Source organism: Henckelia pumila, chromosome 4 (genome assembly GCF_033568475.1).
Source record: "Henckelia pumila isolate YLH828 chromosome 4, ASM3356847v2, whole genome shotgun sequence".
Classification (NCBI taxonomy): domain Eukaryota; kingdom Viridiplantae; phylum Streptophyta; class Magnoliopsida; order Lamiales; family Gesneriaceae; genus Henckelia; species Henckelia pumila.
Genome location: NC_133123.1, coordinates 42280383 through 42290509, shown reverse-complemented (window position 1 = coordinate 42290509; position 10127 = coordinate 42280383). Strand labels below are relative to the sequence as shown.

At 36.8% G+C, this 10127-nt stretch overlaps 1 protein-coding gene across 2 annotated transcripts; it reads left to right on the top strand.

Moving 5' to 3' along the window:
• Positions 1-1759: 1759 nt before the first annotated feature.
• LOC140865138 (dolichyl-diphosphooligosaccharide--protein glycosyltransferase subunit 1B) lies at positions 1760-9557 on the top strand. 2 transcript variants are annotated; one of them, XM_073269661.1, is made up of 9 exons: positions 1760-1902; positions 2080-2124; positions 2775-3406; positions 3748-3895; positions 4303-4482; positions 4600-4668; positions 5276-5365; positions 8820-8980; positions 9294-9557. In XM_073269661.1, exons 1-8 carry the CDS (start codon positions 1798-1800, stop codon positions 8940-8942), a joined length of 1392 nt encoding a protein of 463 aa, XP_073125762.1. In that variant the 5' UTR covers positions 1760-1797; the 3' UTR covers positions 8943-8980; positions 9294-9557. The 2 variants fall into 2 exon arrangements, with proteins under 2 accessions (XP_073125762.1, XP_073125761.1); XM_073269660.1 differs by having other exon boundaries at positions 9281-9557.
• The last annotated feature ends 570 nt before the right edge of the window (positions 9558-10127 follow it).

Sequence of the window (10127 nt, the reverse complement as noted above, 5' to 3'; positions counted from 1 at the left end):
TTACCCCTATGCACTTTCCTTGGCCATGATTGGCCAATTTTCAATTTTGATGTGGGGCCTACATCAAAATTAGTCAATCATGGCCAAGGAAATACAGAGGGGGTATTACCCTATCTGTAGGATCGACATTCCCCATTTTCACATCTCTATATATAAGCTTTCGTTAATTTGCAAATCATGCCATAAAATTCTTTTTTGCATATTAGATACTACAATAATTTTATTTTATAGTTAGAAAATTTTATAATATATTTAACTATTTTCTTAAAATAGCGTGATATTAAGATTTTAAATAACATAATATAATCACATCAACAATTTTAAGAATTTTTTTGAATCTAATATAATTAATGTATCGCAATAAATGAACGTGATAAATTTTTTATTTTAGAGAGTTAACTTAGTATCATTTGGAATGCAATGCGTGAATAAATATTAAATTTTGACACGAATTTGTTTGATTTGGATTATTAATTTGTTTGAGTTGGATGTGGAATATTAATTGATAAATAATAACATGTTTCATTTGAATTATTAAATTTGATATAAAATGATAAATTACATTTTTAACATTTTAAATGATTAATAATATAAACAAAAAAATATATGTGAGGGGTAATATTGTCATTTTATATCATCGATATGATGAATGTGAAATAAATAATTAATGATTTGATTGATGTAGGATAAATAATAAATATGAAATTGTGAAACTAAACATGATATGTTCCCAATAAAATTGTTAAAACGGATTGTTGGAACGGACCAACCTGTAAGTTAACTCATCACAACCCAAACATTTGGTATGGCAAAACAACTCAATGGTATCGTTTGGTACATGAGATGGTAGTGTAATGAGACACAAATTTTTACTCATCCCATGTTTTTCTCATTTTTTTGTTAACTCAATGATATCTCATGGCTCGATATAACATTAGATGTAGGTTTGATGATAAATACCTCTTAACTCATGGTATTAATGGAGGATGAATGTCATATAAGTGAAATTGTGTGAAATTGACAATGGTGATTAAGAGAATAAATACAATAATCTTACAAAATAAAAAACATACAAAACAACATATTATTCATATCTATGTCTTGCTTATCCACATCTTATCATGTTTTTATTCATCTATCATACATCTCATCCATGATACCAAACGGTATCAATGAGTCTAACTATATGATGGATTGACGTGCAATCCGTCATAACCACCATTTGGTGGTACGGGACGAGCCTGTCATGCATGGGAAAATAAGATTGATGGGGCAAAATCGGCAATTTTCTTACAGATTTTGAGCTCTCGTTTTGGAAATTTGAAGAAGAGGTGAAAGCAAAAGTCGCTCTGGGTTTGGTTCGTTTGCACCCCTAGTTTAGATATTTAAAAGCCATTGAAAAATCTCAATTACGGTGCGCTCTGGGTAAATTAAACTACGCTAGTCAGGTAAACCACATTAGACAAGTTATGTGTGACACGTTAGTCCAAGAAGGTGTTGGCAGGGGAAATCAAATTCCTGATCTATGACCAAGAGTTCACCTACTCTACCAACTTGAACACTTTCTTGGAGGGCGAGGTCTACGTTATCATTTATTCAAACCCAAAACCAATCATACTTAAGTTAAATTCATTATCCTCCTCTGGTCAACACTACCAAACATGCCCTTAAATTTAATGACAATTTAGCGGATAAAATATAATAATTATTTATTTTTTGAGCGAATTTATTTATTTAAAAAAACATAATAATAAAAGAAATCACCGGTGGAGAAGTCAAGTCTTCAACTGTACAACAATGGCTGCTGCAATGTACGCTCTCTTAGTACTCTCAGCTACGTTGCTCGTCGGAGTGTCGTCGGCTGCGCCTCCGGATCTCCAGATCGTCCAAGCGGAGCGCCAGGCAAAATCTCGATTGACATCTTGTTTCGATTTTTTAATTCTTATTTTCCTCTGTTAATTATGCATGGATTGCATTGATGCGCTCTTCTCAGAAACATTTTTTTTTTTTTTTTGAATTTCCGGAGAATGATTTGTTTATTCCTACAGTTTAAGTGACGAGATTCCGTGTCTGGTGCAGATTGACTTGACTTCGCACATTGTTAGGGTTTATTTGACGTTAAAGGTATTTATCGTCTCTCACCTATGCTTTCATTTTATTTTGTTTGATGAATAGACTAACTTGTGAAGGGATTATCTTCAATCTTCCTTTTGTATAGTCATTCCTCTTATTTTTCAGTTTCTATTGATATGCAAATCTTTTTGGTGAAAATTTATTTTGCTTTATCTTGAAGCTGCCTAATTTTCGTAAAATAATCGGTGAAATGCAAAATGATAGTTTTTTTTTCTTGCCTCTTTAAAATTGTATGAAAAAAACGTTCATTTAAATGCTTGTCAATTCGGTTCAGGTTTAGGATCTTTACTCAATGTGCCTGTGTGTTATTTTGTAATGATTACCTTCTAGAATCGAGCTTTGTCCTATTTTGATCTGGAAAATTCCAATTTGTCGGGCCAAAAACACTTGCTGAGGTAAATTTAATTTCTGAAATTAAAAATCATTGTCCAAGGTTCAAACTTTATCCCATTAGCATTGAGATTTTGACAAGTAGTGACTTTCTTCGCGACAGACAGCTAGTGTAACAAAGGAGAATCCTAGTTTATCAGTTCCTGAGAACTGTTTAGTGCTTCATGTGTGAGATATTATGAGTTTTGCTTTTTCCATGATGAAGCTTAGATTTGTGGATTGTGCATCATACAATGATTCTCTTATTGTAGGTTGAGAATATTGGGGAAAATTCAGCTTCAGAAGTTCTTCTTTCGTTTCCACCGGCACAGTTTGATCATCTAGCATCTGTTAAAGCTGCTGTAGTTGTTGGCAAGAAGAGGAAGAAATCATATATTTCTCTTGAAGTCAATCCAACTAAGCTCCCCAGTGGACCAAATGGAGCCAAATACTATGCTATATCATTGCTTAATCCACTGTTAAATGGAGAGGCCACCACCCTGGAAATATATTACATTTTGACACACTCTCTTGAGCCATTTCCATTAGAGATAAGCCAATCAGAGTCTCAACTAGTATATTACCATGACAGTGCAATTATACTATCGCCGTATCATATCAAACAGCAAGCCACCTTGGTTAAGACACCAAGTAACAAGGTCGAATCATTCACTACAGTTGAACCCACTAACAGAGCTGGCACTGAACTGAAATATGGGCCATATGAGGACCATATTCCTTATTCATACTCCCCTGTTATAATTCATTTTGAAAATAATCATCCATTCGCTGTTGTGGAGGAGCTTGAGCGTGAGATTGAAATTTCTCATTGGGGGAGCATTCAGGTAACTGAGCATTACAGTTTAGCTCATGCTGGTGCTAGGCACAAAGGTGTTTTCTCAAGGTTAGGCCACCAGTACCTGCAATTTCCAATCTTTTAAATAGTTATATCTATGCACATTAATTTACTGCAGCTAGTTGTCTGAGTTAAATATGGCAGTCCACGAATTTTCTACTTAAGCAGCTACTGATCATTTGCACATCAAGCTTTGCAATCTGGCTTTTCACAAAGCATGTAGAAGAAAATGTTGGGATACTTACTGAGAATACAAAAACTAACTTGTTTTTGCATCTAATAATCTCTTTCGCTTGTATAATTGATGTTTAGACAGTTTATGCCATCTAGTTTTCTGTACAAAATGAAATGGCATGGTTTCTTCAATCTAACCAAACTTCTTGTGATAGGGTTGAGTATCAGTCTAGACCAACTGCCAGTGGTGTCTCTTCATTCAAGCACCTTCTGGCAGAGCTACCTCCCCGAGTTCATTCTGTCTATTACAGAGATGAAATAGGGAACATATCTTCCTCAAAATTACGCACGGATTCCAAAAAGGTAACATTCTATCCTCTTGGTACACACATGTGCAACAACAAAGACTGGGAAAGATGATCTTGTTTTGGCTGCTGCTGAGGATATAACATATGTTTTACTACTCTTTTTCCTGTTAAGTTGTGATTTACAATTGTATTTTTGGGTTTAATGTATTTCAATTTCTCCCATGTCACTCATCTAAGGATTGAATGTATAAGATCTATATCATATCTGGGAACGGTTTGAATATTGCACCTTAATTATCAAACTGCAAAAAGGAAAACAATGATGATGTTCATCTCTAGAAACTTCGTCTAGCCTTTTGGTATGCTTAGTCACTGGTATAAAGTACAAACAGAAATGTAGAAACTAGAAAATAAAAAACCTCAAATTTTTGAATTTATATTTTTTTGTAATTTTTTTTTCAGTCGGAGCTGTTAATAGAACCACGATATCCTTTATTTGGGGGCTGGAAGACAACTTTTATCATCGGCTATGGTGTGCCACTGCAAGACTTTCTTCTCGAGTCCTCTGCTGGTGCACGTTACCTAAACTTCAGTTTTGGCTGTCCTCTTGCTAATACTGTAGTTGACAAGTTGACAATCAAAGTGAGAACTATCAATAACTCAACTGTGGCAATATCGGTTACAATTACATAACCACTGTTGTTTCAGGATCTGCTAAATTGTTTTGGAAAATAAGTTGACTGTCTATTGTATTTGAAGGTTGTCCTTCCAGAGGGTTCAAAAGATCCTTCCGTCAATGTTCCTTTCACAGTTGAACAGAGCTTGGAGGTAATACTTGTTGAATTTTTTTTTAATATATTGGCGAACAAGCCCGATCAATATTCAGCCTAAAACCATTGCAATCATAATTGAATAATTCTTCTATATTAGGATTTGGGACGTCTACTGAGAGAAGTTTCTATGTTTCATCATAAGTAGCAACTTTCTTTTATTTTCTTTTTTGAGCCGGGGGAGGTTGCTACAACTGGTCTCGAATCTGAGACCTTGGCTGAAACTTGAGAACTTGGTGCCAGATGAACTATTAGTCATCGGCATAAATGTATTTTTCTTAATAAGAACTGTTTCACATCTCCAATTTTTCACGATAAATCTGTTGATGCGCAGTAGTCTAATGCATCTTATTTGCCCAAGAATATTTGCGCATCACTGTCGCTGGTTTAACTCTGTTTTGGGACAACCTGGTACTCAATTTGTTTCTGCTCATATAATTCTTTCATTCTGAAAAAAGTATATGTTTGTTTGGGAAAAAAATGACTTAATTTGAGTGTTCATCCAATTATTACGTTCGGCTGCTACCACTATTTAGTTTGGCATTTTTGTCACACGGGTGGTGATAGATGTTTTACATTTTTGTTTAACATTTTTATCCCTGCAGACTAAGTATTCATACCTTGATGTGATTGGACGGACGGTAGTAGTCCTGGAGAAGAAGAATGTGGTTCCTGAACATAATATTCCTTTCCAGGTAAACCTGTTAATGTATTAAACCTGATTTTTTGGAAATTATCAACTTTTTTCTAAATTACAATCCCTACTCATGCTCGCTCATCCTTATCTTCTGAATTATTCCCCTTCTATAATTAAGAAGAAAGGTTTTTCTATAAGAAATGCGGGACAAACATTTTCCAGTGTCTAATTGCCTGTGTGTTCAATAAGATTTATTTGTGGTGGGTCCATGTTATGGCCCAAATACTATTGGGCCTATATATTGAATAGAAAAAGGATCAAGGCCCACATCAGGGCCCGTTAGTATAATTCACGTGTAAGTGGAGAAATTAGGAGAATAAAAGAGTAGCATAAGGAGAAGTTAATAATTGAGTTATCATTCTAGATTTTGTAACTAGCTTTGGCTAGGGAATTACTAGCAATTTTGGCTAGGGTTTACAGAGCTTGCTCTGGGATTTATATATTTTGTATTGAATTTCTTCATATAAATCGGGTTCATAACATTGGTCCGACCTGCCGGATTCGAGAGTCACTGGACGACGATGGCCAGCACAGGAGCAGATGCGAAGTTTGAAGCTATGGAGCATTCGGTGAGGGGGTTGCAGAAGAGTATGTTGCAGGTGCAGGGTAGGCTAGATAGGATTGATCAAGCTCTCGGAGACCTTAGTGATCTGAGGGTGTTGATGGTACAGTGGATCAAGGATCAGGGTAAATTCAGGATTGCAGCAGTCCAACGAGATAATATCAAGGGTCTGTTGGAGAAATCGGTAAATAGAAATTTGGGGGATGAAACGAACCAACAAGGTGTAATCAAACCAGAGGGGAAGGTGAATCATGAGTTGCTCTATCAAGAACAAAACTCGGAAGGAAGAGAAACTTACGAAGAAGTGCATTCTGACATAATTGATGAGATTAAGCAAGAGGAAGAGGGGAAAGATGCCCTAGGCGAGCTCTCACAAGGCAGAAAACCAAATATTGAAGCAAAGCACACGTTGGCGGTACCTGGATTGAAATCGGAGGAGCATAGCTCCACACTCTCTGTGGAGTTGAAAGCTGGCATCAGAGTGAAGAGGGAGCAGAAGCGTAACTTCACGGCAAACATTAAAACGATGAGCCCGAGGTTCCTTGCGATGCCACGGGGTCAAACGAGGGAGAAGACAGACGAGCGACTTAGGATGGAGTTGATCAAACGTTACAGCGGCCGAAAAGCCATGAAGGATGGATACGCAACTCTGATGAAGGGACGCACGAGAGTAGGGCTGCAAATCGTGAAGGCTGAGAAGTCGTCGGCGCAAGAGTGGACTCAAGAACAATGCATGGGTCAAGTGATTGATGGGCCCAAAGTAATTTTGAACTAGACGAGAAATCAAAGCCCGATTAAAGTTATCAGGGTTGAGAAATTGTGTTTTGATTCTTTTGAGGGTGAAGTAACCCTAAAACTAGGAGGGTTGTGTTATTCTGTCCATATTGAGATTGGGTTAGATAAGAATATGCTTGTATACTACTGGCCCAAGAACTGTAGTATGGGTTGGGCCCAATCCTTGTCCGCTTTAAATTTGAGCGAGACAAGTCCATTCCCTAGACGCCACGTTAAGGGGGAAGGAAGAAACACTCTAGGGAGTCCTCGTTTCACCAGAGGATGGAAGCGTAGCAGCGGCTTGGCCACTCTGGAAAATAACCGAAGCCTAGGAACAAGGAATCGGGACAGCCTAACCGTTTTGCAAAAGGGAATTGAAGAAAAGGAAGACAAGTGTTCAGGGCTTCAAGAACTTGAAAAGAACCTCGTTGATCAAAGACAGAAAGAGATTAAGGAGGAAGAATGGGCCTTTAGCCCACCTACAAGCTTCCATGCTCAGTGGAAAACTCTTGTGGAGGGTTTGTCCAGACGATATAGGATGATTTTGTGGCTGCTTTATCGTTTCTTCTGGGTTTTGATGGATTGGATTGAGGCCCAAGAGTCCACGGCCAGCCATGGTGGCGCAACACCAGGCAAGAGAACAGCTAAAGGAGTTACAAATGCGAAGCCAGTGGAATTGCGCTATGAGATAGAGGAAAAAATTATAGCCGATGAGTTTTATTATCACAGCCATGGAAGAATTGGGTTTGGCTCGAACAAGGTATTTCTAACTGAGACTAAGAAGTGGGTAACTATGCAGTGGGTTGTGAGGGAGGTAAAAAGTACGTGTGTTTCTCCTTTTGGCCCAAAGATGAGGTCGGATTGCAGTTATATTTGGTGCAAGTTGATGCAAGTAATTCTGATCCTTGTAACAAGAATAGAGGAGGTTCCCGTATACGAGGTAATTACGACATTTGTTGATGTTTTGGTCATCGGTGATGACAAAAGGGATCAAACTATCTTGAGGCCTGCCGTTAAATTTCTGAATCTTACCATAACATCTAAGGTCCAGCTCTTACATTTTTCCGTGGAAGATGGAAAAGGTTTTTTCCCAGTTATCGTGATTGGAGGAATAGTTGATGCTAACAAGAAATGGGACAGAGGGAGAGAAATCACCGTTTCTAAGGATTATTTTCGTATGATCATAACTAATGAAGTAGTTGATGCAAACAGGAAATGGGACAGAGGGAGAGATGTCACCTATTACACTGAGGATGCACTTAAAAAAAAAAAAAGTGGGAGCATTGAATACTATTGAGAACGGCAGAACATCTCTTCCCATAGTTTGGAATTTACTCTGCCCAGAAATTGCTTATTTCCAGCTAGCTGTGTGTTTGACAAATCATGCAAAGTAGTTGAAGTTCAAGTTGTCAAATCAGAATCATGGTGCCAAGCAGAGGGAAAACCTTTACAATCGACTTTCAACTTTTAGCCTTGAGGACAAGGCTAATCTTAAGGAGGGCAGTATTGTTATGGCCCAAATACTATTGGGCCTATATATTGAATAGAAAAAGGATCAAGGTCCACGTCAGGGCCCGTTAGTATAATTCACGTGTAAGTGGAGAAATTAGGAGAATAAAAGAGTAGCATAAGGAGAAGTTAATAATTCAGTTATCATTCTAGATTTTGTAACTAGCTTTGGCTAGGGAATTACTAGCAATTTTGGCTAGGGTTTACAGAGCTTGCTCTGGGATTTATATATTTTGTATTGAATTTCTTCATATAAATCGGGTTCATAACAGTCCATGGATTTTGAGAACTTTATCTAACTTAAAATGGAGTGCATAGTACCAGTAATATGTATATTTGGAGTTGAGATGTATGGAAAAGTCACTCTTAGTGGACTTTTCCTTTCATTGATTTCAAAATTACTAGAATTTATCTGTGTTTTCTATTCTTTTCTACTTGATGACTCGAGGTTGGGAAGTTCACTTTTTTGCTTATGTTTTATCTGAGAGTTGAGGTCTAGAACACTTGTTCTCTTGCTGGTTTGTTCTCCTCTATGTTTCTATTTGGTTTCTAACACTTCCTTTCTTATTATTCATTTGCTGTCTGCCTGTCTCAATTGCTTGTGCAGGTGCATTACAATTTCAACCCAGTATTTATGCTCGCAGAACCGCTGATGCTAGTTTCTGCATTTTTCCTTTTCTTCGTCACTTGCATCGCGTACCTTCACATAGATCTTTCCATTCGGAAATGAGGTTCCTAACAATTGAAGTAATCTAGTATTCTAGTCAGGTACCTTTTCTGAAACATCCGAATCATATAATATTTATCTGAAACTTCTTTGAATTTATTCTTGTTAATGCTATATATGATGTTTCTTTTTTACTAAATCAATTAATCTGGATCGAGCTATGCATTACTTGATAACAAAATCCATGAAGTGGCTTAAAATCTGGACTTTAGACGAATTGGTCCGGTTTAAATGATAGGCACTATATACATTAGAAATTTTCCTGCCGCACGAGTTCATGTTACCTATCTTGTAATATTTGCTGCCAAGCTTCCTGATTTCTGCCTTTCTTTTGTGCCAAGTTTTGTTCTCCAGTTACTTGGAAGTTTGGAACAGCAAAACTCAATACCCGGGAAAATGTAGAAGACAGCATCTTGAAGTTCAAAGATATAGGCAACGAGTTCCTAGTGTGATAACCAAAAATTTACATCCTACTCAATATTTAAAGAAAGCAAACATTTTTACTTGGTCCTGTATCTTAGAAGATAAATATAAACAGGATACAAATTTTTGACTCACAGTGGGATTTGTATTTGCTATGCCGATGCTGCTTCTTAAAGAGTTATATTTTGCCTTAAATTTGCTTAAATGAGATCCCGCCCTGCATGAATGCCTGTTAAACGTTCGATTTTCGGAAATATCCTCTCCGGAGTTCGGATATAGTGATTGCATCTACCTTCCTTCTGGTGTCGTTTGAATTTATGGATTTCAAATGATCCCATTTCAACTCGAAAGTCAATAGCTTAACGAGTTTTGATCTTTTCTGCTTGCAAAATATAGTGTTTCGCGTCCGATCGTCTCGATTTCGTTTCTTACTTGGTGTCCTAATCTTCCAAGTTTTACGTATGCGAGTTTGTCTGTTAGTTCAGTGAACAAACACCATAGTATACGTCCACGAGCTGGAAGAATTGGTGGGAATTACAAATTTCAGTACACGTTTTATGTACACTACTAAATATTTGTTTATAAATTTATTCACCACCGTCTCTACTCTTTAGTAATTTTGTTAAATATATAATCAATTCAGAATGATTGTTTATAGAACAATCAAGTTACGATATTCTTAATTGGCTCGTCGGATTTATTTATGCAAATAAATAATTTGAATTATATAAATTTTTTTTTTTTTTCCATATTTACCAGTATTAG

Excerpts from the sequence above, each read along its gene's own strand:
- LOC140865138 (XM_073269661.1), top strand. The coding sequence starts at position 1,798 with ATGGCTGCTGCAATGTACGCTCTCTTAGTACTCTCAGCTACGTTGCTC. Across the intron at positions 2,125-2,774 it reads GGGTTTATTTGACGTTAAAG|GTTGAGAATATTGGGGAAAA; the intron begins GTATTTATCGTC and ends CTCTTATTGTAG. Across the intron at positions 4,483-4,599 it reads TTGACAAGTTGACAATCAAA|GTTGTCCTTCCAGAGGGTTC; the intron begins GTGAGAACTATC and ends TTGTATTTGAAG.